The sequence below is a fragment of the Monodelphis domestica genome, chromosome 1, assembly GCF_027887165.1.
Source record: "Monodelphis domestica isolate mMonDom1 chromosome 1, mMonDom1.pri, whole genome shotgun sequence".
NCBI classification, from domain to species: domain Eukaryota; kingdom Metazoa; phylum Chordata; class Mammalia; order Didelphimorphia; family Didelphidae; genus Monodelphis; species Monodelphis domestica.
In genome coordinates, this window is record NC_077227.1 from 1,719,719 (window position 1) to 1,746,369 (window position 26,651).

The 26,651-nt window shown below is 63.6% G+C and overlaps 2 protein-coding genes across 5 annotated transcripts in view; both read right to left on the bottom strand.

Moving 5' to 3' along the window:
* Positions 1–1,995: 1,995 nt before the first annotated feature.
* Positions 1,996–5,538, bottom strand: PWWP2B (PWWP domain containing 2B). The gene is made up of 3 exons (XM_056794840.1): positions 5,240–5,538; positions 4,699–5,055; positions 1,996–3,375 (listed from the first exon to the last, which is right to left on the bottom strand). The coding sequence occupies exons 2-3, from the start codon at positions 4,845–4,847 to the stop codon at positions 2,013–2,015; spliced, it is 1,512 nt and encodes a 503-aa protein (XP_056650818.1). The 5' UTR covers positions 4,848–5,055; positions 5,240–5,538; the 3' UTR covers positions 1,996–2,012.
* Positions 5,539–12,610: 7,072 nt separating this feature from the next.
* LRRC27 (leucine rich repeat containing 27) overlaps positions 12,611–26,651 on the bottom strand; it is a 37,304-nt gene continuing 23,263 nt past the window's right edge. For all 4 annotated transcript variants that reach the window (XM_056794836.1, XM_056794822.1, XM_056794832.1 and 1 more), the window contains 5 exons: positions 23,123–23,296; positions 21,779–21,875; positions 15,478–15,593; positions 14,969–15,095; positions 12,611–12,957 (listed from right to left, as the gene is read on the bottom strand). In XM_056794836.1, the coding sequence (XP_056650814.1) occupies positions 12,811–12,957; positions 14,969–15,095; positions 15,478–15,593; positions 21,779–21,875; positions 23,123–23,296 (661 nt within the window). In that variant the 3' untranslated portion in view covers positions 12,611–12,810. The remainder of the gene's footprint in view (positions 12,958–14,968; positions 15,096–15,477; positions 15,594–21,778; positions 21,876–23,122; positions 23,297–26,651) is intronic.

The following is a 26,651-nucleotide window of genomic DNA, read 5'->3' on the forward strand; positions in this document are numbered from 1 at the left end:
CCGGCTCGGCTCCGGGGTCCCGGCTCCGGGCCGGGCCCGCTCCCTTCCCCCTGCAGATGCTGGCACGACAGCTGGGAGCGCGACTTCCGTTACCTGGGAGGCGGGAGGAGACAAGTCGGACGGGGGCCGGCCCCGGGGCCCCCCCGCCCCCCCCAATTGGGGCGGCTGCTCCTGCCATCCCCATCTTACAGTCGGGGACACTGAGGCAGGATGCTGGCAGCGGAGCCCCTCCTCCCGGGGGCCTGCGCCCCCTCAGAGCCGACACATCCCAGCTCAGAGATGTGAGCAGCGCGGGGCTCCCCCAGACAGCCTCAGTTTCCCCATCTATAAAACAGGCAACGAGAGTTCTTTGTGACCACAGACAGGCGGCCACCGCAGCCCTGGACGCTCTCCGGCCGGTCCTGAACCCCCAGGCCACTGGGCCAGGGGTCCGAGAGCGGCTCCGGCCACCCCAGCCCCGGACGCTCTTCCTGATCCGCCTGAGGGTCCGTCTGTCCTGGCCACGAGGCACAAGAAGAGGCGAGATCGAGCGAGTCCAGGCCGGGGCCTGGGGAAGGGCTTGGGGCGGCCCCTCCTGAGGACCCCTGGCAGAAGGGAAGGGCCGGGCGGGCGGCGTCTGGGGGCCTGGGCGCTGCCCGCGGCCCCCTCGCACCCGGCGCGTCCTGCCAAGGGCCCCCAGGCCTCCCCTGACTGCCGCCGGACCTTGTGGGCGCGGGCGAGGCTGGAGGGGACCCCCCACGCCCTGGGCCCCAGCAAGGCTGGCGAAGGCGGGAGCCGGGCCCGCAGGAGCCCCCGAGCCGCCGGACCGAGACCCAAGCGAGGGCCAAGCGGGCCGGTCCCGGCGGCTCGGGGGCCTTCGCTCTCCCCCGGGTCCTCCAGACGGGCACAGAGGCCGCGGGCCGAGGCCGGGTCTTCCTGACTCCCCCCCCCGCTCCAGGGCTTCCCTCACCCGGACCCCCTCCGGCACCCCGACTCAAGGAGGGACGCCCGGCTTGGGGAACCGCCAGCACCCACCGCTGGGCTGGGCTGACCGCCATGAAGAACGAGGGCCGTCTAGGAGGCCGGAACCCCGGGGGGCTCCTCCTCGCAGACCCCCAGCCAAAGGCACCCCTGCCGGAGACCCTCACGACCCCGAGTGTCCCACCGGGAGTCGGTGAGGCTGGACGTGGCCCTGCTGAGCCGACTCGGACCCGGGACCACCCCCGGCCAACTGCCCGCCCTCAAAGCAGGCAAAGGCCTTCTGGGAGCTGGGCAGCGAGAGGGCAGCCTCCGCCCTCGGGGAGCCGCGAGGGTCAGCCGAGAGCTAGCCACAGGCGGCCGGAGGAAGGCTTGAGAGCGCGGGTGCCCCTCGATCCGGCACCTAAGGGGGCTCCCCTCTCTTGGGGGGTGGGGGAGCCCCCCTCTGGCCCACCCTGCCTGTCCCCCCCTCTCTGCAGGGGGAGCCACCCTGCCTGTCCCCCCTCCCTCTAGGGCCGGCCCTGCCTGTCCCCCCTCTCTGCAGGGGGAGCCCCCTGCCTGTACCCCCACCTGTCCCCCCCTCTCTGGGGGGAGCCCCCCGCCTGTCCCCCCACCTGTCCCCCCTCTCTGGGGGGAGCCCCCCTTCCTGACCCCCCTCTCTGCGGGGGGAGCCTCCCTGCCTGTCCCCCTGCCTGTCCCCCCTCTCTGGGGGGAGCCCCCTTCCTGTCCCCCCTCTCTGCGGGGGGAGTCCCCCGCCTGTCCCCCCACCTGTCCCCCCTCTCTGCAGGGGAGCCTCCTGCCTGCCCCCCTCTCTGGGGGGAGCCCCCCGCCTGTCCCCCCCTCTCTGTGGGGGGGAGCCCCCCTGCCTGTCCCCCCTCTCTGGGGGGAGCCCCCTGCCTGTCCCCCCTCTCTGGGGGGAGCCCCCCGCCTGTCCCCCCTCTCTGGGGGGAGCCCCCTTCCTGTCCCCCCCCTCTGCAGGGGGAGTCCCCCGCCTGTCCCCCCTCTCTGGGGGGAGCCCCCCGCCCCCGCACACTCACCGGGGCCCCGGGCCCGGGCTACGTGTCGAAGCGGCTCAGGAGGTCCCTGATGTCGGGGCTCAGGTGGGGGGCGGCGCGGGCGGCCTCGGCGATGGCGCGCCGGTACACGCCCTTCTTCTTGCGGTTGAACCTCAGCTTGAAGCACTCGGAGAAGGGCGACAGCTTGGAGACGGGCAGCGACGACGTGGTCGGGGAGCCGAACCAGGACACGCGCGCCTCGGCCCAGGCGGGCCGGCCGTCGCCGTCGTCCCTGCGGCCCAGGCTGAGGTCGAGCACGCGGGCCGGCCACCAGGGGCAGCCGGCGATCTTGCCCCAGACCACGTCGCCCACGGCCACGGTGCGGCCGTCCTGCGTGGCGCACTGGGCCACGCTCTGCGTGTGCAGCCGCACGGTCAGCGGCGGCACCGTCTTGCGCTCCTCGCGGGAGGACGACGACACGGACGCGTCGTCGGCGGGCAGGAAGGCGCCGCCGGCGGGGGAGGCGGGCTCCGAGCCGGACGACTTGGACTCGTCCAGGCTGTCGCCGCCGCCCACCGACAGGCCGGACGAGTCGGCCTTGCGCTTGTAGTTGACCAGGAAGTTCACGGGCGCCGCGGCGAAGCCCCCGAAGTCGTCGTCGTCGTCGTCGTCGTCGTCCCCGGAGCCGCCCGACGACAGCCGGGGGGAGCGGCCGGCCAGCTCGTCCACCAGCTCGGCCTTGTACAGGGACACGCCGTGGCCGCCGCGGGGCAGCCGGTGGGGCTTCAGGCGGATCTTGGGGGGCGGCGCGTCCCCCGCGGGCAGCGGGCGGCTCAGCTTCAGCTTGGGGACGGCGGCCGGCTCGGGCCGGAAGGGCTGTCCGTGCACGCGCGACGGGATCTCCACCACCTCGCCGGTGCCCTGCGGCGTGCTGTACGAGATCTTGATGACGGGGCTGCGCGGCACGGGCGGGGCCGGCCCGGCCGCCGCCTTGTCCCGCCGGCGGGGCTCCCTGCGCCGGGGCGGCGGGGCGCGGGCGGGGCCGGGCGCGCCCTCGTCGGGGCTCAGCGTGTTCTGGCACTTCTGGCAGAGCACGCGGCGCGGCCGCAGCCGGATGGTGCTCAGGATCAGCCGGCCCGGGTCGCGGTTGCGCGACAGCCGCCTCCTGGTGCGCTTGATGGGCCGCGGCGGCGGCTGGGGCACCCACTGGTTGTACGTGTGCCGCAGCCACAGCGGGTGGGGGAAGGGCGCCCCCTCGAAGTAGGGCGGGAAGGGCGGGGCGCTGCCGGGGGGCCCCGGGGGGGGCGCGGGCTCCGGCCCGTCGGCATCTCCGCGGTCTTCCTGAGGGGCCCGGCGCGGGCAGCCGTCCGGCGGGGGTCCGTCTCGCTTGGGCACGGACAGCGGGAGGCCGAAGAGGCCGGACCTGCGGAGCGGAGAAAGGCAGGCACGGGGTCGGCCGCGGGCACCGGAGCCTGCCCAGACCCGCCCGCGTCCGGCCGTCCGGAGGAGGGGGCAGCCTCCACCCTGGCTGACCGGTGCCCGAGGAGCACCCCCCCCCCGCCTTCTGGGGGGGTCACGGCGGGGGGGGGGGGAGGGGGAGGGGCCCCACCCGGACCTGCTGGTGCCTGTCAGACCTTCTCAGGAGCTCGGGAGGCCCATCTACACTGGCGCCCCCCGCAGGGCGAGGGGACGAGACGGGCAGCCGGGCGAAGGGAAGCGCCCCCCGACAGCCGCCCCGAGGACACCCCCCAAGAGAGAACGAGGGGCCGAGACGGCCCTGAAGGGGAGCCCCAGCCAGCGGCCACCTCCTCCTCCGACCCCGCCCAGCCACGGCCCCCCCTCCTGAGATGGACCTCGGTCATCCCAGAGACCCCAAAACCCCGAGGCAGGAGGGTCGGGCAGGCTGGCACAGGCACCCTCCCCCTTGAAGCCCTGGGGGGGGACCCTCCGCCTGGGGCGGGCAGCCTCCCCTCCAGCACCCCAGAAGGCCCGGGAAGCCCAGCGCTGAGCAGCAGCCGCAGGGGTCCACTGGGACCCCGGGATCTGGGGCCTTCTTTACCCCCCCCCCCCAGGTCATCCCGAGGAGGGGCAGCAGGGGAAGACTCGAACTCTGAGTCCTCTCCAGGCTCCCCCCCAAGGCCCTCTGGGGGACCGCAGAGCTCCCGATCAGGAGACTGAGGCAGGGGGGAGGGGAGGCCCGAGCCGCAGAGGGGATGGATGACTCACTTCCGGACAGCAGGAGATGCCTGAGAGGGCAGGAGGCCTCGGAATGGGGGGAGGGGGGGCAGTGCCCAGGGGGCACCCCTAGGTGGGGGAGGGCAGCCGTCCCGCAGCCCCAGAGACAAAGGCCGCAGCCTCCCCAGGCTTCCCCCAGGAGGCCCCGCACGGGCTACGCTCGCCCCTTCCTCCTCCTCCCAGCCCGGCCAGGCCTGGCCGTGGGGCCCCCCAGGGCTCAGGGAATGTCGGCGGCCAGAGAGCCGTGACTCGGTCAAGGTCACTGAGCCGGGAGAGCCCCGGGGTGGGGTGGGGGTGGGGCGGCGTCCGGGGGTCCGAGGCCGGCTTTCCCCCGCGCTCCCCGGCGGCGCTTGGGGGCGGGAGACTGTCACCGGCTCTCCAGGCAGCGGCGGGCACAGGTGGCCGGCGGCGGCCCCAGTCGAGGGTCCGGGAAAGCGAAGGCGGCGGCGGGGGGGCCCTGCGCGGCGGGCGCCCGCCCCTCCCCCCCCCCCCCCCCCCCCCCCCCCCGTACCTCTTGGTGCAGTCGAGCAGCAGGCCGGTGAAGCTCCGCGCGCCGCAGCGCAGGCTCACCACGAGCGTGTCGCCGGCGTTGAGCACCTGCTCCACCCGCACGGGCAGCCGGCAGCCGGGCCGCAGCGGCTCGGGGCCCGCCGCCTCCATGCCGCCGACCCCGGCGGGCCTAGAGCGGGGCCCGGCGCGCCGCCGCCATGGCTGCCCCGCGGCCGGCCGGCCCGGCGAGGGCTGCTGCTGCTGCTGCTGCTGCCGCCGGCTGTAACTGCTGCTGCTGCGGCGGCGGCGGCGGCGGCGGCGGCGGCGGCGCTGACGTCACAAAGCTCCGCGCGCTCCCGGGCCCGTTCCACCGCGGGGTCTGCAACAATCGGCCCCGGGTCAGCCGGGAGGGAGGAGCCCCGCCCCGCCCCGCCGCCCCCGCCGCCCCCGCCGCCCGTGCCCCGGGAGGGGGCGGGGCCGCCCGGATCCTCGCGCCCCTCCCCCCGGCCAAGGTCAGGACCGCCGCCCCCTCCCCCGCCGGGCCCCTGCGGTGCTAGGCTCACCGGGCGCGCCGAGGCTCCTCTCCCAAGGCCCGGGGCGGGGGCGGCCAGGCCAGCCTGGAGCCGAGCCCTGAAGGCCGCGCCCAGCGCCGCGGGGCGGGGCCGCGCCGGGCACCTGAGCGCCGTGGCGGCGGCGGCGGCGGCGGCGGCGGCGGGGGTCAGCGGGCGGCGGGGCGGCCTGCCGGGAGTTACATTGTAGCGCTCTGGGGCGGCGCGCCCCCTGGCGGCGGCAGGCCCAGACGGGCACCGGACACCCCGACCGGCCGAGGCCTCCGGCCCCTCCCCGCCCGCCCCCCGGAGCCGGGCGTGGCACCCACAAGCAGCCCTCCCCGGCGCCCGGCCTCCGTTTCCCGGTCTGAAAAGGCGGAGGCCGGCCTCTCTCAGTGCCCCGGGAGCCAGGAAGGAGGACGTGGCCCGGAGAGCCCCACTTCCAGGCGCCCCGGGTGGGGGCCAAATGGGACTTGGTCCCCCTCCCCCACCCTCCCTAGCCGCGGGCTCCAGGTGGGCCCGGAGCCAAGCCCCGCCCCGAGCCCCTCCCCCGGCACTTCCCGGGGACAATCCCGAAGTTGGCACCGAGGCGGTGCCGGAAGGACCTGGCCAGCCGTCGGCCTTCCCTGACCCAGGAAGCACCTGGATGGCTGAGGCCCTGCCTCCTCCCTGCCCAGGGACTGTGCGAGGCCCAAGAGGTTCCCCGCAGGACTGGAACCCAGCGCTCCGGACTCCCCCATGGCTGGGCTCCCCGGGGTGCCCCTTCTGAGTGGGGAGCGGGCGGGCCGGGCCACCCTTTGCACCAGCCCTCAGGCGCTCTCTTGGAGGACTGGCGCCGGGGCGTGGCAGAGGCCAGGAGAGAGAGCCCGCTGTGGGGACTAAAGGAAGCGGAGCCGGCCAGAGGCGGGGTTTACCCGGGCCGGGCTCCCATGCCCAACCCCCCAGCGGCGGGGGCCCTCTGCTTCTCCAGCTCCAGCTCGGGTTCCAGAGGAGGGAGCTGAGGCAATGGGGGAAGTGACTGGGCCAGGGTCACACCGCCAGCAAGTGTCTGAGGGCACATTTGAACTCAGTCCTCCCTGCCTCTCGCCTCCCAGCGGACCCATCTTCATCCGGGCAACATTTATTAAGCGCCTACTAGGTGCCGGGCCAGTCACTGTATCTGTTTGCCTCAGTTTCCCCACCAGTTCCGAGTGGGTAAACGCCAGCAGGGTGGGGGTGGGGCTGGCAGAAAGCAGGGACCATGCAAAGAGCGAGCCGGAAAGGTGGGCGGAGGGCGGGCTGGGCCGGGACTGGGCTCCTGGACGCTGGAACCCACCCACGCCCATTTCCCGCCCTCCTAGGAAGGCCCTGGGGAGTCCCGGGGTCCAAACCGGGCCGCAGTGCTGTGCTCTCCCTGGGGCCAGCTGGGGAAACGAGGCAAACCGAGCGAAGAGGTCGGGCCATGGGCGGAGGCATGAGGGAAGGATTCAAATCTGTGTCTCCCTTCGGAGCCCGAGAGGAGCTCGGCGGGGAGAAGCAGGCCCCAGGAGATGGCCTCGAACCCCAGCCCGGGTGCGGGCGGCAGAGGGGGACCAGAAGGAAGGGGCGGCTGCCTCGGGTCTCCCGGGTGCTGCCCTCTACCCAGCGGGGACGGAAGGCTGGCCCGATCCTCCCTGCACTGCCGAGGAAGGGAGGCTGCCAGGCTGCAGGGGCAGTGCAGACACTCCTAGACCCCAGCTTGGTTTGTTGTCACCCAGCCAGGAGGCGGCTGAGGCAACACTTGAACCCAGGGCTTCCCTGCTCTCCCTGCGGCTGGCTTTAAGGAGATCTCCAAAGCCGGCCCTCTGCCTCCTCCCCTCCCCCCTGGAATCCCACCAAGCCCGAAGCCCATGGGGTGAGCCAGGGCTGAGTGCAGGACCTGGGCCCGCCCACCGCACCACCGGGTGCCAGGGTGGCACTGGCTGGGTGGGGGCAGGGAGCTCCATGCGCACAGTAGGGCTGTCATAGATGCTTGTTGGCCAGATGTCCTTAGAGCCTCTGACCTGAGGAAAGGGGTGGGGGAGGAGGATGAAGGGGAGGGAGAGGGAGGAGGAGGAGGAAGAGGATGAAGAAGAGGGAGGAAGATGAGAAAGGAGGATGGAAGAGGAAGAGGAGGATGAAGAGGAAGGAAGATGAGAAAGGAGAAGGAAGAGGATGAAGGGGAGGGAGGGGAGGAGGAGGGAAGAGGAGGAGAAAGGGGGAGGAAGAAGAGGAAGAGGGAGAAGGAGGAGAAAGGAGGGAAGAGGAAGAGGAGGATGAAAAAGAGGAAGATGAGAAAGGAAGGAGGAGGAAGAGGATGAAGGGGAGGGAGAGGAGAAAGGAGGAAGAAGAAGAGGGAGGAAGAGGAGAAAGGAGGGAAGAGGAAGATGAGGATGAAAAAGAGGAAGATGAGAAAGGAGGGAGGAGGAAGAGGATGAAGGGGAGGGAGAGGAGAAAGGAGGAAGAAGAAGAGGGAGGAGGGAAGAGGGAGGAAGATGAGAAAGGAGGATGGAAGAGGAAGAGGATGAAGAGGAAGGAAGAGGAGAAAGGAGGAGGGAAGAGAATGAAGGGGAGGGAGAGGGAGGAGGAAGAGGATGAAGAAGAGGGTGGAAGATGAGAATGGAGGAAAGAGGAAGATGAAGGGGAGGAAGGAGAAAGGAGGAGGGAAGAGGAGGAGAAAGGGGGAGGAAGAAGAGGAAGAGAATAGGATGAAGAGGGAGGAAGAGGAGAAAGGAAGGAAGAGGAAGAGGAGGATGAAAAAGAGAGAGGAAGATGAGAAAGGAGGGAGGAGGAAGAGGATGAAGGGGAGGGAGAGGAGAGGAGGAAGAAGAAGAGGGAGGAGGGAAGAGGAGAAAGGAGGCAGGAAGATGAGAAAGGAAGATGGAAGAGGAGAAAGGAGGAGGGAAGATGATGAAGGGGAGGGAGGGGAGGAGATGAAGGGGAGGAAGAGGATGAAGAAGAGGGAGGAAGATGAGAATGGAGGAAAGAGGAAGATGAAGGGGAGGAAGGAGAAAGGAGGAGGGAAGAGGAGGAGAAAGGGGAGGAAGAAGAGGAAGAGGGAGAAAGAGGAGAAAGGAGGGAAGAGGAAGAGGAGGATGAAAAAGGAAGATGAGAAAGGAAGAGGATGAAGATGAGAATGGAGGAAAGAGGAAGATGAAGGGGAGGAAGAAGAGGAAGAGAGGATGAAGAGGGAGGAAGAGGAGAAAGGAGGGAAGAGGAAGAGGATGAAAAAGAGAGGAAGATGAGAAAGGAGGGAGGAAGAGGATGAAGGGGAGGGAGAGGAGAAAGGAGGAAGAAGAGGGAGGAGGGAAGAGGAGGAGGAAGAGGAGAAAGGAGGCAGGAAGAGGAAGATGAGAAAGGAGGATGGAAGAGGATGAAGAGGAAGGAAGAGGAGAAAGGAGGAGGGAAGAGGATGAAGGGGAGGGAGAGGGAGGAGGAAGAGGATGAAGAAGAGGGAGGAAGATGAGAATGGAGGAAAGAGGAAGATGAAGGGGAGGAAGGAGAAAGGAGGAGGGAAGAGGAGGAAGAAGAGGAAGAGAGGAGGATGAAGAGGGAAGAAGAGGAGAAAGGAGGGAAGAGGAAGAGGATGAAAAAGAGGAAGATGAGAAAGGAGGGAGGAGGAAGTGGATGAAGGGGAGGGAGAGGAGAAAGGAGGAAGAAGAAGAGGGAGGAAGATGAGAAAAGAGGAGGGAAGAGGGGGAGGAAGAAGAGGAGAGGAGGATGAAGAGGGAAGAAGAGGAGAAAGGAGGGAAGAGGAAGAGGAGGATGAAAAAGAGGAAGATGAGAAAGGAGGGAGGAGGAAGTGGATGAAGGGGAGGGAGAGGAGAAAGGAGGAAGAAGAGGGAGGAAGATGAGAAAGGAGGAGGGAAGAGGGGGAGGAAGAAGAGGAAGAGAGGAGAATGAAGAGGGAAGAAGAGGAGAAAGGAGGGAAGAGGAAGAGGAGGATGAAAAAGAGGAAGATGAGAAAGGAGGGAGGAGGAAGTGGATGAAGGGGAGGGAGAGGAGAAAGGAGGAAGAAGAAGAGGGAGGAAGATGAGAAAGGAGGAGGGAAGAGGAAGAGGAGGATGAAGAGGAAGACAAGAAAGGGAAGAGGAGGAGAAAGGAGGAAGAGGGAAAGTGTCCAGATCCTGTGGGCGGAGGGACTGAGTGGGTCCTGCCAGCTGGCCCCTGGGTCACTGCTTTTGCTAAGAGGCTGAAGCCGGAACATCCCTGTGGGGGCGTCGTGGGCCCATGGGGGTGCTCAGAGTCCTGGCATCAGGAGGGCAGATTCCAGCAGGGGAGAAGCAGAGGGGAGCCTGGGAGGGGGAGGCCCAAGGCCATGTGGGCGGCTCGAGGGGGCCTTTCCCGTGGCCGCGTGGCAGGGGCCAGAGAGGGGAGCTTGGTGAGGTGGGCGGCAGTGGCCGGGTGCGGCCCCAGGGCGGGTGGGCTCCTGAGGCGAGGGGATGCCAGGCAGGCAGCAGGGAAGGCCTTTGGCCCCGTCCGGCCCTCTCTCACTTCTGCTTGGCTGGCGGCCGCTCCGGCTCTCGGCTAACTGCAGGACCGAGCCCGGAGAACAGGAACGAGAGGCTGCCCTGGCTGGGCCTTCCCAGGCTCTGCTCCATGCCAGGAAGACTCTGGAGCAGATCCGGATCGCCTCGGCCCACCCAGGAGGTTCTGGGACTGAAGGGCCCCCAAAGGGCCACGAGGAGGACCGCCCTGTGGCCAAGGCCGTCCATGGGGCCTCCCGCAAAGGAGGCTCTGGCCTTGGCCGGCCGGCCCGCTGTCCGGATCCTCTGGCCCACGGGTACGAGTGAGCAGGAAAGCCCCAGGGGGACCCCCAGGAGGGGAGCCTGCGGCAAAGGGCCTGTTGATGGGGGGCTTCCTGCATTCCCAATCCCCCAGGGAGGGGCGGCCCAGCCGGGCACCTGCCGTGGCCTCTTCCCTAGCCTTGCTGCCGTCTGCCCGGCACCCTCTGCGTCTCCGCCCTGGCCTGGCACCCTTGTTGTACCTTTGCAGTCAATGGGCCTCTGCCCGTGGGGTGGCAGCGCCGGCCCTGGACTCAGCAAGCCCAGAGTGAGACGTGCCCCCCCCCCCCCCGTGTGGTGGGCCCGGAGGGCCGGGGGAGGGGCTGCGGGAGCCGGGGCTGCCCTTCACGCCCATCTCGCGGGCATCTCCTTCTGGGCTCTCTGGGCACCCGCCGCCATTTCTGGCCTCTTGTGAGCTTGGGGATGGCGAATCCGCCCACTGGCCCAGCCTGAGAGCAAGACCTCCTGGGGGGGATGGGCCGCTCCTTCCTGGAGGGCAGCAGGGCTGGCGGCGGCGTTTGCCAAAGCTCTTGCAAGCTCCCGGGGAGCCCCCGTGTGGCCTGCCCAAGGACGGGGCTTTGGGGCTCCTCTGCTGACCCCCAGGGTCAGCCCCGACACGCAGCGGGGCCTTTCTGGGGCTCCCCTCGGAAAGGTGGCCCAAGCCTGGAGGGGGCTGATGGGCCAGGAATGTGCGTGTGGCCCGGAGGCAGCCTCCCCGAGGTCTCGGCGGTCGCCATAACCCTGCGGGGGGCACCCACTGGGAGAGCAGAGTGTGGCGGGAACTTGTCCTGCCAGACCCGAGTGGGCCCCGGGAGGGGAAGGGAGGGGAGCCCGTTTCTGCCCGCCCGTCGCGGTGTGTCTCCCGACTGCTGGCCGCTTCCTCCGCTTTCCTGGGCCAGGACCAGGCGTTGGGCTGATGGCCGCCTCCTGGTCCAGTCTGAGGTCCGCCACTCGCCCGCTATTCTGACCCTCTGCTCTGCCCGGGCTCCCTTTGGGACTCCGGCCTGGCCCAGCACAGGTAAATGGTGGGCCCGGAACGTCTCCAGGCGTTCCGCTCTGGCTGTTGGTGTGAGACGGCTGTGAGGGCTGTGATGCGGTCCCGGCCTTGTCTGGGCAGCTCCCCTGAGAGCCCTGCAGTCTGCTCCTTCCTGGGAGCCCGAGGGACCCTCCCTGCCCCCACCCTGCTCCCTGGGGATGAGAGAAGCCCCCTTCTGGGGGGGGGGAATTCTCTGGCTGCTCTGCCCAGCTCGGACTCTTCCCAGGAGAAGGCGGCGCGCAGTGAATGTTTCTTGCCTGGCCAGCACCGAAGCCATCGGCCCGGCTCCATCTCTGGCACGCGTCCAAGCTCGCTGGCTCTGTGTTCCTCCGCAGGGCTGGAGGACCTCAGCAGAGGCTCGGCCGGTCACCAGAGGGGAGGAGAGGCCGTAGGGAAGGGTGGCCAGGGTGGCCCGTCCAAGTCTGGAGCTCCCGGCTCGGCCTGGCGCGTCCCGACCTCCTGGGCTTAACGGACGGGGCTTCCCCGAGCCACGCAGTGGCCACAGCTGGCTGGTGCGTAGATGGGCCAGTCAGCCTCGGGGTCCCCCAGAAACACTCCGGGGCTGGTCAGCTTGTGCCAAGGGCCGGGCCTATGCCGGGGGCCCCTCCTCGTCCAGGGGCCGTCTCAGCTTCTCCCAGAGCCCACTGGAGTTCCTCCTCCCCCCGTAGGGCCTGGGATACCGCGGGGGGGGGGGGGATTCTGGAGGTTCTGGTTCTGACAGGTTCCACCCCGACTTGGCAAGGGGGCCAGTGGGGGGCTTTGCTGGGGCCTTTTCCCTTGAAAGGCCGGGGGACCCCTTGTATGCGGGTCAGTGTGCCTGTCTATGCGAGTGACCGCTGCCTTTGCTGTCCTTCGACTGAGCTGGGAGCTCAGGAGGAGACGGGCCTGGCGGGATGCTGTAGTGCCTCCAAGGGCCCTTCTGGGCTGCCTGCTCTACCCTTAGGACAACGTGGGCTCGCCTTCCTGCCTGCCGCACCACAGTTCTTTCCGGGCTGCCTCAGTTTCCTCTTTTGTCAAATGGCGGGCAGCCCGGAGCCCTCGCTCTTGAGGGAATCCAGGCCTGGGAAGCATCTTCTCTGTGACCAGCCCCAGGCCCTGGGGAGACACGCGAGTGGGGCGGGGGGGGGGGGAATCTAAGCTAGCGGCCTCTGCAGACAGGGGGCCCTGGGCCGCCCGGTGGGGGACACGGCAGGATCGGGGGAAGGGGGGTCAGGGAGGAGCCAGCCCGGCGGCCTCCGAGGTCCTGCTGCCCCTGGAGCTGAGGACTTGGACCATGAAAAAGCCCGCAGGGCCAAAGCAATTTCTCCATAGTCCCGTCCCTCTTTGGGGAGGCGTCCCCTTCCTTGTCCCCCCAGTGTGCCTAGCACAGGGCAGCTGTGGGAACTCTCCAGGGGGTGAGTCAGCACCAGAAAGAGCACCTCCGGCTCCCCCTCTCTGCCTGGCCCGCAGGACTAAGGGGGAGATGGTGGGGCAGGAGAGCCGGAGGACTCCCGGAAGTGCGGAGGCTCCCGATCCGCGCCACGTTCCCCTTAAGTGGGCGGCGCGTGGAAGGACACGCGGGGCCTGGTGGACCGTGGGGCACGTTTAATGCAGAGAAAACACGTGTGCCGGCCTCCGAACGAGCAACAGCGGCAAAAAAGAGGCCGGCGGCGGCGCCGGACCTGAACTCCCGACGAGGGTCTCGTCTGCGTGTTCTGCGCCGAGAAGATCTCAGACGGCGACACGGCGCAGGGAGGTGGCGGCGGGCGTCCTGGACGAGCTCCTGATCCCTAAAATTTCATGTTCAAAAATATATTCTGGGACCGAGATACGGGGCTGTGGAGGTTCACGTCTCCGGTGAAGGCCGTGAAGCGGTACTCCCTGCGCAGGTCAGGCTCCAGGTATCTCCTGACCACGTCGTCGTGCAGCTTTCTGGCCTGCGGAGGGACAGCGGGCGTCCGTCCACGTCCACGTCCACGTCCACGTCCACTGGGCCAAAGGAAGAACGTGGCCCAGGACACCCGAGGGAGGCCAGGCGCCAGGAATGCCCCCCCGGCCTCCCACCACACTGTCTGCCCCGAAAGGGGCTGATGGAGACCCCCCACAAGCCCCTCCCCGGCTCCCATCCAGCCCCTTCACGTTTCCCCAGGCGAACCTCGGTGCTGTGTCCCTGCCCACAGGAGGCCCCTTCCATGCCAGGCCCCCCAAGTCTGCCTCCTCCCTGGTTCCACTAGCTCTTCCAGGAGACCCGTTGGTAGAGGCTGCCACGGAGGAGGCCACCATCGTGCCAGCCACGCTAGAAGAGGTCCTCTCCCTCCCGATCTCTGACTCCATCTCTGTCTGTCACTATCTCTCTCTGTCTCTCTCCTCTCTCTCTGTCTCTCCATCTCTATCTGTCTCCCTCCTTCTCTCTCTCTCTGTCTCTCTCTGTCTCTCCCTCCCTCTCTCTCTCTCTCCCCCCTCTGTCTCTCTCTCTCTGTCTCTCTCTTTGTCTCTCCCTCTGTCTCTCTCTCTCTCTCCCTCTCTGTCTCTTTCTCTGTCTCTGTTGCTCTCTCCATCTCTCTCTCTCTGTCTCTCTCTTTCTCTGTCTCTCTCCCTCTGTCTCTCTGTCTCTCTCCCTCTGTCTCTCTCCCTCCCTCTGTCTCTCTCTGTCTCTCCATCTCTCTCTCTGTCTCTCTCTCTCTCCCCCTCTCTCTCTCCGTCTCTCTGTTTCTCTCTCCCTCTCTGTCTCTCCATCTCTCTCTCTGTCTCTCTCTCTCTCCCTCTGTCTCTGTCTCTCTCCCCCTCTCTCTCCCCCTCTGTCTCTCCCTCTCTGTCTCTCTCTGTCTCTCTCTCTCTCCCCCCCTCTCTCTCCGTCTCTCTGTTTCTCTCTCTCTCTCCCTCTCTGTCTCTCTCTCTCTCTCTCCCTCTCTGTCTCTCTCTCTCTCCCCCCCTCTGTCTCTCTCCCTCTGTCTCTGTCTCTCTCTCTCTCCGTCTCTCTGTTTCTCTCTCTCTCTCCCTCTCTGTCTCTCTCTCTCTATCTCTCTCTCTCTCTCCCTCTCTGTCTCTCTCTCTCTCTATCTCTCTATCTCTCTCTCCCTCTCTGTCTCTCTCTCTCTCTCTCCCTCTCTGTCTCTCTCTCTCTCTCTCTCTCTCTCTCTCTCTCTCTCTCTCTCTCTCTCTCTGTCTCTCTCTCTGTCTCTCTTTGTCTCTCTCTCCCTCTCTGGCTCCCTCTCCCTCCCTCTCTCTCTCTCTCCCCCCTCTGTCTCTCTCTCTCTGTCTCTCTCTTTGTCTCTCCCTCTGTCTCTCTCTCTCTCTCCCTCTCTGTCTCTTTCTCTGTCTCTGTTGCTTTCTCCATCTCTCTCTCTCTGTCTCTCTCTTTCTCTGTCTCTCCCTCTCCCTCTGTCTCTCTGTCTCTGTCTCTGTCTCTCTCCCTCCCTCTGTCTCTCTCTGTCTCTCCATCTCTCTCTCTGTCTCTCTCTCTCCCCCTCTCTCTCTCCGTCTCTCTGTTTCTCTCTCCCTCTCTGTCTCTCCATCTCTCTCTCTGTCTCTCTCTCTCTCCCTCTGTCTCTGTCTCTCTCCCCCTCTCTCTCCCCCTCTGTCTCTCCCTCTCTGTCTCTCTGTCTCTCTCTCTGTCTCTCTCTCTCTCTCCCCCCCTCTCTCTCCGTCTCTCTGTTTCTCTCTCTCTCTCCCTCTCTGTCTCTCTCTCTCTCTCTCCCTCTCTGTCTCTCTCCCTCTGTCTCTGTCTCTCTCTCTCTCCGTCTCTCTGTTTCTCTCTCTCTCTCCCTCTCTGTCTCTCTCTCTCTATCTCTCTCTCTCTCTCTGTCTCTGTCTCTCTCTCTCTCTCTCCCTCCCTCTCTCTGTCTCTCTCTCTGTGTCTCTCTCTCCTCTGCTCCCGATGGGACACTGCCTGGCTCCCGGGATCCCCGAGGGGCAGCCTTGGGGGAGGGGGTCCGGCCGCACACATACGATCTCCAGGTCCTGGGTGGCCCCCTGCATTTCCTCCTGAGGGGTCCCTCGGGCCCTCCTCCTCCTCTCCTGCAAGGCCTGCATGTGCTGCTTTATCCTTTCTTCGATCTCCAGGTCTTTGGAAGCCCTGAGGAGACACGAGGGCAGGAGGACGCCCTGAGCGGTGCCCGTCTGGCCGAGGATGGGTGCTCAGAGGTCCCGAGGCGTAGCTTCTCCGAGGAACGCGGGTGCTTTGGTGCTCCCCCTGCCCCGGGCACCCTGAGGGGCTTGACCTGTCCAGGGCGTCCCTGATGGTCGCCACGCGGCTCCCTTCTGGTTTGGACTCATAACAACAACTCGTCCCCCTCGCCTGCTGCCCAGCCCGGTGCCAAGAGCGGGTCCTGCCACTGGTGATGGGGGGTGGGGGGAGGTTCAGCCCGTTCCCAGCCCTGCACACAGTAGGTGTCTAATCATTGCACTCCCCGTTACCCTCCCATCTGGCAGAGGGCAGAGACCCCCCCAGGACCAACCTGAGCTCGTCCTTCTCTGGCCTCAGTTTCCACTGATTCAGCTGCTTCTTTTTGAGGGAATCCAATTCTTTTTTCTCAGCCAGAGGATCGGTTGCAAACGGTGCGTTCATTAAGACCTGCGGGTGTCCCAGGCTGTTTTCAGGACCCTGAGAAGCTGTCTCAGCCTGGGGAGCCGGGCCGGGGCCCCCCAAGGGCCAGTGGGCCCCCCAAGTCTTCCTCCAGACTGGCCGGGCACGGCCTCCCCAGCACAGACTGTGGTGGAGGCGACCTCAGGACTCGGCCTCTAGTGGCCCTCAAGACCCTTTGGTGTCTGCGGGTGAGGGGCAGCTGGGGGAGCCGTGGACAGTCAGGAAGACCCGAGTTCAAATCCAGCTCCAGACACTTGCCAGCTGGGCCACCTCACCCTGTTTGCCTCAGTTTCCTCCTCTGTAAAATGGGGCGTCCCCAGCTGCTGTAAAGGTCTAACGAAAGAGCGACTATAAAGCGTTTGGCACGGCAGGGCGGCTGCGTTTAGTGACCCTTCGCAGAGACGACGGGCCTGGCTGGACCGAAGCTTTCTCGGCTTTCTTTGCCCCCCAGCCCTTGGCCAGGCCCAGAGAAAGGCCCCTGGGGGAGAGCGGATCACCCGCGGGCGAGAGGGCCTTTGGTCTTAGGGCTGCCCAAGCTCAAGAGGACCCCCAAGGCCGGCACGGCAGAGCCTGGAGATGGGCGACCCCCCTTCTCCCGAGGCTCTGCCGCGTTGGGAGCGTCCCCTGGCAGCAGCGGCCCCCCGCCTCGGCCCTGCCACCCTCCCGGGCGTCTCCCTTTGGAGGCCGCCTCACGCCAGGCCAACTCCAGGACGGCGTCTGGTCCTCCCGCTCCCGAGAGGAGCCACGGAGCTGGGGGACGCAGGGATGCTGGAGGGGCCGGGAAAGGCGGCCGGGCCTGTCCTCCCAGAGAGGAAACTTCCCCTGAGGAGGCTTCCAGCGTGGGAGCCCTGGGAACCCGACCCCTTGGCGCTGCTGCTCTCACTCTCTCACTCACTCACTCACTCACTCATTCATTCACACAGGAGACTGGTCACTCATTCGTTCATTCATTCACACAGGGGCCTGGTCACTCATTCGTTCATTCATTCACACAGGGGCCTGGTCACTCATTCGTTCATTCATTCACACAGGGGCCTGGTCACTCATTCGTTCATTCATTCACACAGGGGCCTGGTCATTCATTCATTCACACAGGGGCCTGGTCACTCCATTCATTCATTCAATCATTCACACAGGGGCCTGGTCACTCATTCATTCATTCACACAGGGGCCTGGTCACTCACTCATTCATTCATTCATTCTGTAAACCTTAAAATTTCTTAGACTTATGAATGTTGGAAATTTCATACTTGAAAAATTTCCTACTGATAGTAAGAACTCTATTGGAATGTGAACCCCATTGGCATGGGAGGGTCCTTCTCCTCCCTACTTAAGACTACTTTAGGACAGAAACCTTTTGCTAAACAATGGAAAGGGCTTGGACCTATGCTTAAGCGTAGAACAGGAAGTTCTTTGAGTCATGATTGATTTTAGAATTGATACAATAGAGATACTTGGAATGACAGAACCAGGTCTTGGAAACTACAATCTCCACCCTACTCAGAGTAACAGGATTTAGGAAGGGCTGCAGCAAGGATCAAGATTTAATTATTTGAGAATATGACCTTCTACAGACATGTGCAAAGGAGACAGACCTCTGGGCGGTCCTGGGTTAAGCTAGAGCCACCATTGGCACAGGGGAGACATCGACAGTGATTGGTAGATGTGAGAACTGAGGGGAGGGAACTTGGATGGTTTCCTTAAAGATAGCGGGGTCTGAGGAGAAAAGGAGGAGGTTTTTGCTCTGAGAGGTTTTGCTCTGAAGGAGGTCAGAGAGGAGAGAGGTCCTGGAGGGAGAGCTCCTGGAGAGGTCTGAGGGGAGGGCTTGCTCTGAAGGAGGCTGGAGGTGGAGGCCCCTGAGACTGTTTCTCCATTTTGGTCACGTGAGTGATAGGGACTGATCTCTTTTCTTTCCCTCAGCTATCTAAGGGCTTGGGCCTTTGGCCGAGCCTAAGTAGAGGGTGTATTTAAGCCCTATTCCCTTCTCTCCCCTTTATCTCTCTCTCTCTCTCTCTGTCTGTCTGTCTGTCTCTCTCTCTCTCTCTCTCTCTCTCTCTGTCTCTGTCTCTGTCTCTCTCTCTGTCTCTCTCTCATACCTTTCTTCCTCCTGTTTGTAATTAAAAACTCCATAAAATGTTGACTGCTGACTTGAGTTTTCATTTAGGAATTACATACCTGAATTCCTTGGCGACCTTAAATTAATATATATCAGTCTTTTAAAGTGATTTCCATGTCAAAATTCATTCATTCATTCATTCATTCATTCATTCATTCATTCATTCACACAGGGGCCTGGCCATTAATTCATTCATTCACTCACACAGGGGCCTGGTCACTCATTCATTCATTCATTTATTCACACAGGGGCCTGGTCACTCATTCATTCATTTACACAGGGGCCTGGTCATTCATTCATTCATTCACACAGGGGCCTGGTCATTCATTCATTCATTCATTCATTCATTCATTCATTCATTCATTCATTCATTCACACAGGGGCCTGCTCACTCATTCACTCATTCATTCACACAGGGGCCTGGTGACTCATTCACTCATTCATTCATTCACACAGGAGCCTGGTCACTCATTCATTCACTCACTCATTCATTCACACAGGGGCCTGGTCATTCATTCATTCATTCATTCACACAGGGCACTGGTCACTCATTCATTCATTCACAGAGGGGTCTGGTCACTCACTCATTCATTCATTCTTTCATTCATTCACACAGGGGCCTGGTCACTCATTCATTCACACAGGGGCCTGGTCATTCATTCATTCATTCCTTCATTCACACAGGGGCCTGCTCACTCATTCATTCATTCATTCACACAGGGGCCTGGTGACTCATTCACTCATTCATTCATTCACACAGGAGCCTGGTCACTCATTCATTCACTCACACATTCATTCACACAGGGGCCTGGTCATTCATTCATTCATTCATTCATTCACACAGGGGCCTGTTCACTCATTCATTCATTAATTCATTCACACAGGGCACTGGTCACTCATTCATTCATTCACACAGGGGCCTGGTTGGTCACTCACTCGTTCATTCATTCATTCACACAAGGGCCTGGTCACTCATTCATTCACTCACTCATTCATTCACACAGGGGCCTGGTCACTCATTCATTCATTCATTCATTCATTCATTCATTCATTCATTCATTCATTTACACAGGGGCCTGGTCACTCATTCATTCATTCACTCACACAGGGGCCTGGTCACTCATTCATTCATTAATTCATTCATTCACACAGGGCCCTGGTGACTCATTCATTCATTCATTCACACAGGGGCCTGGTCACTCACTCATTCATTCATTCACACAGGGGCCTGGTCACTCATTCATTCATTCATTCATTCATTCACAGAGGGGCCTGGTCACTCTTCATTCATTCATTCATTCATTCATTCATTCATTCATTCATTCATTCATTCACACAGGGCCCTGGTCACTCATTCATTCATTCATTCACACAGGGGCCTGGTCACTCATTCATTCATTCATTCACACAGGAGCCTGGTCACTCATTCATTCACTCATTCATTCATTCATTCACACAGAGGCCTGGTCACTCATTCATTCATTCACACAGAGGCCTGGTCACTAATTCATTCACTCATTCACTCACATAGGGGCCTGGCCACTCATTTGTTCATTCATTCACACAGGGGCCTGGTCACTCATTCATTCATTCATTTATTCACACAGGGGCCTGGTCACTCATTCACTCATTCATTCATTCACACAGGGGCCTGGTCACTCATTCATTCACTCACCCATTCATTCACACAGGGGCCTGGTCACTCATTCACTCATTCACACAGGGGCCTGGTCACTCATTCATTCATTCACACAGGGGCCTGGTCACTCCACTCATTCATTCATTCATTCATTCATTCACTCACTCACTCACACAGGGACCTGGTCACTCATTCATTCATTAATTCATTCATTTACACAGGGCCATGGTCACTCATTCATTCATTCACGCAGGGCCCTGGTCACTCATTCATTCACACAGGGGCCTGGTCATTCATTCATTCATTCATTCATTCATTCATTCATTCACAGAGAGGCCTGGTCACTCATTCATTCATTCATTCACACAGGGGCCTGGTTACTTTTCATTCATTCACTCACACAGGGGCCTGGTCACTCATTCATTCATTAATTCATTCATTCACACAGGGCCCTAGTCACTCATTCATTCATTCATTCACACAGGGGCCTGGTCACTCATTCATTCATTCATTCATTCACACAAGGGCCTGGTCACTCATTCATTCACTCACTCATTCATTCACACAGGGGCCAGGTCACTCATTTGTTCATTCATTCATTCACACAGGGCCCTGGTCACTCATTCATTCATTCATTCATTCATTCATTCATTCACACATTCACACACACCTGGTCACTCATTTGTTCATTCATTCACACAGGGCCCTGGTCACTCATTTGTTCATTCATTTACACAGGGGCCTGGTCACACATTCATTCATTCATTCATTCATTCATTCACACGGGCCTGGTCACTCATTCATTCACTCACTCATTCATTCACACAGGGGTCTGGTCACTCATTCGTTCAATCATTTTTCCACACAGGGTGCTGGTCACTCATTCATTCATTCATTCACACAGGGGCCATGATCATTCATTCATTCATTCATTCACAGAAGGGCCTGGTCACTCTTCATTCATTCATTCATTCATTCATTCATTCATTCACAGAAGGGCCTGGTCACTCTTCATTCATTCATTCATTCATTCATTAATTCATTCACTCATTCACTCATTCATTCATTCACCCAGGGGCCTGGTCACTCATTTGTTCAATCATTTTTTCACACAGGGGCCTGGTCACTCATTCACTCATTAATTCATTAATTAATTCATTAATTCATTCACTCACCCATTCACTCACTCATTCATTCACACGCGATCTAGTCCCACGACTGGGGCATTCTTGTACCTTCTAGCCCAGATCCTGTCCCGTCCCGTCCGTACCGACCCTGGAGGTGCCCCCGGTCTGGGAGGGGCCGACCCTGCTAGAGCTGCTCAGGAAATGCTCTCTCTTGGCTCATCGTTGGCAGCGATGCCCGCCTGGCTAGGGTAGCCCGAGGACCCCAAGGGGCACTGCCACCCTGGCCCCAGAGGGACACGATGCCAGGCTGAGGAGTGCGGGGGGAGTCGAATGCGAATGTCGCCCACGACCCGAACCAACCGTGTCACCCTCAAGTCCCAGATCCGCCGAGGTGGGAGCCAAACAGGGTTTCCTGCCCTTGCTCAGGAGGAGCGGGAGAAGCAGGATGGTGCCAGCCCGGTCCGGGGCAGTGGCCAAGCTGCCAGCCTCAGATGCCCGGAGAGGCTGTTTTGCTCAGTAATGAGTGCAGCGAGAGGCAGGCCTGCCCTTCGGACTTGGGTTCCAGTCTGGCCCCAGACCCTCCCCAGCTGTGTGACCCTGGGCAAGTCCCTTAACTCCCACTTCCTGGATCTGGCACTAGTCAGGGTTGGGGAGAATCCGTGATGCTCGTGGAGCCAGTCGGTGCTGAAGGTGCTGCCGGCCATGGCCCGGCCCATTTTCCTGCCCTTCCGGCAGCCGGCACAGGCTGGTGAGCAGGGGAAGGTCCCGGATGTCGGGACAAGCGCGCTTGGGGGAGGCACTGAGCTCTGCTACTTTGCCCACCCGCTGCCTCTGAGGCCCCCCAGGGAAGCCCCTCCTCTTCCTCTGGGTGCACAAAGCCCTCCTTGGATGTCCTTGGGGGATTCGAACTCGGGCCTGCTGGCTGCCACCTGGTACAAGTAGGAGCTTCAGAAATGCCTGTCGAAAGGAAGGGCCCCCATTTTGCAGCCAAAGGAGGCGGGACGTGCCGAATGCCGGCTGGGGAGGCCGCGGGCAGGACGTCAAGGGCCGGAGGGCTTTGGGCCCTCCTCTATCCTGGGGGGCGTCGGGGGCCTCCATCAAGGGCTGCTTTTCTAAGGTCGCTTCCCAGATCGTGTAGCTCGGCCAGCACGCGCTCACGCGGTGCTCTGCGGCTTGCGAACACTTTACAAACCTCCTTTCATTGGGTTATCAGAGCCATCGGGGAAACTGAGGCACAGAGGAGTGTGACCAGAGGCCCCGGGTCTTCCGGATTCCGGGCCCGAGAACCTACCAGATCCATGGGTGGAGGCTGCACCGTCATGAGGGCCTCCTTTTCTTTCTTCATGGCTGCGGCTTGCTCGCGCCACTTCTGCAGCATCTTCTTATCTCTGGAAAAGACCGGCGGCACGTTGGAGGGCCAGGCCGAGCGCCGGGAGCCGCAGGCCACGTGGGCAGAGGCCACGGGGGACAGGCACCACGTGTGGAACGGGGCGTGGCCGGAGGGCTGCCTGCGCGGATGGCGCAGAGGACAAACGAGGCGCGGCGCGAGCCGTGGCCCGGGCGCCAGAAAGGGGGGCCAGGATGGCTCCTGGGGGAGCCCGGCATGGCGCTGGCGCCCTCCACAGCCACGGAGAGGGACCACGGAGAGGTCAGGACCAGCTGACAGGACGCGCCCCCTCCAGCTCCGCATGTGCTTCTGGGGAAGGCGGCCCCGAGCCGTCGGGGGCTCCCAGAGACCTCGTCCTCCCCACGGAAAGATGGCGACACAAGCTGGGGCTTCTCGTTCCCTGGCTGCCTCCGCAGAGGCTCTCGGCCAGCCGCCAATGGGCCAGCAGGCTCTGAGGTGTAACGGCATCAGGCAAGGCGAGGCGGCCCAGAGCAGGGGGACGCTGGGGGGACGAGGCTGCCTCGTGCGCTTGGCCAGCAGGCGCACTTAACGAGTGCTTGCTGACTGACTGACTGATGGACAGGCCACTAGGCGGAGGACAGGTCTCCCGTGGCCGGGGGCGCCTTCCAGATGCTTCTGGCGCCCCCGATAGGGCAGAGCATGCTGGAGAGACCTCTAACTCTGCCAGGCTTGGCCGTGCCACCTTAGGAGGCCGTGTGGTGCCACAGGAAGCGCTCTGGCTCCCGGGGCCCCGAGGGCGTGGGGGCACGGCCAGCGGCTCTCCTGGCCCCCTACCACGGCAGGGCCTCGCAAGAGGATTCCGTGGCCCCCGTGGCGGGGCCCAAGTGGACAGGGGAAGCTCTGGGCTAAAATCTATCAGCAGGGCCTTCCCACGGAACCTCTGAGGACGCAGGCTCGACCGGAAGAGGAAGAGGAGAGCCCACGGGCTGCTGCCCTGCCCAGCCTTTCCGGGGCTTCCCTGCAGCTTCTGCAGCCACACCCCACCAAGCTCCACGTGGCCAAGAGCTGGGGGATGGGCAGAGGGCGGGGCCAGCAGGCCTCCCCAGAGACCCTCCACGAGAGCCCACGCAGGGAAGGGAAGGAGGCCACCAGGGCCATGGCCGTCCGTGGGACAGCCACTTGAGGGAAGGCACGGGGCGGACGGGTCAGCCAGTAAGGTGGGAGAGCCACCGAGGCCGCCCACCCCCGCCCCTCCCGGCTCGGGGCTCCTCCCGCCGGCGATCTTACCTTTTCCGCTGCTCTATCAAAGCTTGCTTCTCCTTGAGCTCCTTCAGGGCAGCCACCCGTCTGTCTTCGTCTTTCCGGGTTTGAATTGCTGTCTCGTACGACGGGATTTCAGGAAACATGTTCTTGAACGAAGAGATTTTCTTTCTGGGATTGTGAGGTCTCTTCAGTGGAATCCTTCATGGAAAGTGGCGGAAAGAAACACGGCGTCACGGCCCACCGGCGGACCCCCCCCCCGAGAGCCTCGGACGGGCTCTCGACTGCCAGCGAGTGCAGCGAGCCCCTCGGGATCCAGGCTGCGGATCTGCCCCGAAACAACCCTTCAGCATCCGCCTTAGCATCGACACTAACTCTGGGTTCTGAGGCACAGAAGGGGCCCGGCTGGGCGAGAGGAAGCAGGTGCCTCGCCCAGGGCCACGCGGCCCGGAGCCTCCTGGCTCTGCATCCACTGACCACCCCGCTGCCCCTGAGCTGCACCAGTTCCTAAAAGACCGGCACGCTAAGGAGCTTCAGCCGGGAGCGAGAGGCGTCCAAAGGCTGGCAGCGACTTGGGACAACTTTCCAGGAAATACCCGCATGATGTCCAGAGTGCGGCGGCGGTGGCCGAGCCCACGAGTCCCCTGCCACGGCTCCCAGCATGCTGGGCTGCCCGGAGTCACTGCCCACGGGCCCAGGCCCAAAGCGAGCCGCCGGCGTGGCCCGAGAGAGCGTGGCGGACGAACCCAACTGGCAGGACTCTGGCGCCCCGGGCGGGGTGGCGCCTCCAAGGGTGGCCCGAGGCTCTGCAGCCGAGACGTGTGCGCTGCCCCCTGTTGCTCGTCACAAGATGGCGCCAGACAGATGGCCGTGGGGAGCTGGACCACTGGCTGTCTACGGGGCGCCTGCGGGCTCGGGGTGGCGTCAGGAGGGCGCAGAGCGAGCCTGGACAGCCAGACGGAGTCTGCTGGGCCGCGAGCCACGGCCGGCAGGATGAGCGGCCTTGGCAGCGCCTGCTACAGAACGGGAAATGTGGCTCGGAGCGCCAGACAAAGGCTTCCTCCTTCCGCATCGCTGGGACAAGCGGGCGAGAAGAGCACTTCGCTGTCCCTCCCAGGGCGTCGTGGGCGCCTCAGGCAGCCAGGAAGCCCCCTCGGGGGCGTCTTTCCCGCTTCTCCTCCTGGAGTGCACTCTGCGTGCCCTGTGGCAGCGCCTCCTCGTTGCGGTGCCTGACAGCAAGCTTCCAGGACAAGGTGGGCCACGTGGAGGCCGGTGGAGAGGGGGCTGGGTGGGAGCTGGCCCACCCGCGCTCTAGTCCTGCCTGCGGGGATGGACCTCGGGGCCTGTGAAATAAGGAGAGGGCTTCTCATCCCGTCACCCTGCTTGGGGAGGACCTCCGGGAGGCAGAGGGAGGCCACTGCTGGGCGTCTGGCCTCCAAGGAGGGCCCGAAGCGGTCTCACGAGGCCAGCCCCCACCAGGCTGACGTAAGCGGCGTCCTGGAGACCCTCCATCTCCGGCCCTGCGGGACTCTTCCACGAGGGCCTTCGTGCAGCCTCAACTCAGTGAGCCTCAGTTCCCTGGCCCGTAAGTGGGCGGAGCACTGCTTTTCGTGACCGCCTCCCAAGGACAAGGCTGCAGGGGATTCCTCCGGGAAGGGACTCCCTGTGCCGCCGACCACACATGGTCTTCTCGTGGAGAAGAGATACAGGATCCCGGCAGGGCCAGAGGGGGAGACAGTCGCCATGTCCGTAGGCACCGGACAGCGAGAGGGAGGAGGGTAGAGGGGGAAGAAGTGTGCCGGACAAGACGTCAGGATGCGAGGGCCGGCCGAGGTCCCGTACAGGATGAGGCTGACAGAGAAAGAGGCAGCATGGTGGGGGGAGTCTGGCACATAGGCTAGGGTGAACCTTTGAGAGACCGAATGCCCGAACGGCACCCTCACACCGCACGTGAGTCCCCTGCCTTACCCTAGACAGGGGAGGGACGAAGTGCTCCCACTGGGCTGCTGAGCAGAGCAGAGGGGCGAGTGACGAGGGAAATGTCCTCAGGAACATCCCCCTCCGGCACGCTCTGGCACGTGTGCCGTAGGTTTGCCACCATGGGAACCAGCTGTGGTGAATCTGTGCCGCTAAGAGACTTCTGAGCATCCAACGTCAGAGGATGCTTGGCAGTTGTTAAAGGCCGATTTCAGTTCCACGGGGCAGGAAAGGCTCAAGCTGGGCGAGTTTCCCGGCTGTGCTCCTAGTCCAGCCCGCTGGAAAAGGGCCAGGCGCATCCCGATGTTCAAAGCAGCGCCTTCCGTGGCGACACGAGCCACGGCGCGGGTATGTCCTAGGAGATGACGAGCGCGAAGAATGCATCAGGCAGCCTGCCAGGCCCAATTCAGGGTAAAATGAGCCCCAAAGCTCCGGTCGCCGGGCCTGAAGGCAATTCTCGACGCGGGGCTGGTCCTTGCCGCACACTGCATCCTCCTCGGGCTCTCTGGCCTCCCTGCCCCAAGGCTGGCCCAACCCCGCTCCAGGGCGCCTCTTCTGCGGGCAGAGCCCCTCCCGGAGTGCTCACTAGGCCGCCCTGGCGCGCCGCAGCTCCGGGTCGACTCCAAACCCTCCCTCGGCATCCAAAGCCCTTCCTGCCTCTCCCGCCCCCCCGGGGTCCGGCTCCTGGCCTGCTTGGGCCTCCGACCTTCTGCCTCGACTCTCCAGGGGCCCCCATTCCTTCGAGCCTTCGGGGTGTCTCGGTCTGAGCTGCCGCTTTGGGGTCTGGAGCGGGTCGGGGGCATTTGGCAGCGGCAGCGGAGGTGGGCAGACAGCGCCGGTGCCGAGGTGAAGCAGACGGCGGCCACGGCCTGCTCGCCTCCCAGTGGCAGGCGAGGCCAGTTCGAATCCTGCCGCCCCCTTCCTATCGCACACTGGGCCCGTCTTTGGGCTCCCTCAGGTCCGGGCAGGTGAGCAGAGGGAGGGGGCAGGGCCTCCAGGGGTGCTGTGTCGGGGCCCCCCACCACACGGGCCTGGGGGCTGACCTCCTCCCAGATCCTGCACTTTGGGGGGCCCAGAGCGGACCCCACTCAGCTCTGCCCACCCCAGTTTCGTTCCATTTCATTTTGTCGCCTCTTACTCTCCGCCCTGGTGGCACTTCTGAGACGAAAGCGCAAGGGTGGGGCCAATGGGGTTAAGTGACCTGCCCAGGGTCCCACGCAGCGGAGGCCAGGTCGGAGCCAAGCCCGGGGCTCCCCCCCTTCGGGCCGCTCCCCCTCTGGATCGTCCGGAAGTCTGGGGCGGGGCGAAGGGCTTCCCAAGGTCCGGTGCGAGCCGGGCCGAAGCCCTCAGCCTGGGGGGGCCTCGGGTCGTTCTGGGGTTCCGCAGGAGCCGCGGCCCGCTGACGCCTCGCTCCCTCGGACGTTTGGCCGCCTCCTCCTATGCCCCGAGGGCCGGCCGAGCCGCAGGTGCCTGGGCGGCTCCTTGGGAGAGCCGGGAAGGGAGGGGGGCCGCGTCCGAGCGGGCCAGGGCGAGGGGGCGCCCGGGCAGGGATGGCGGAGCTCCTGCCTCGCCGATCCGA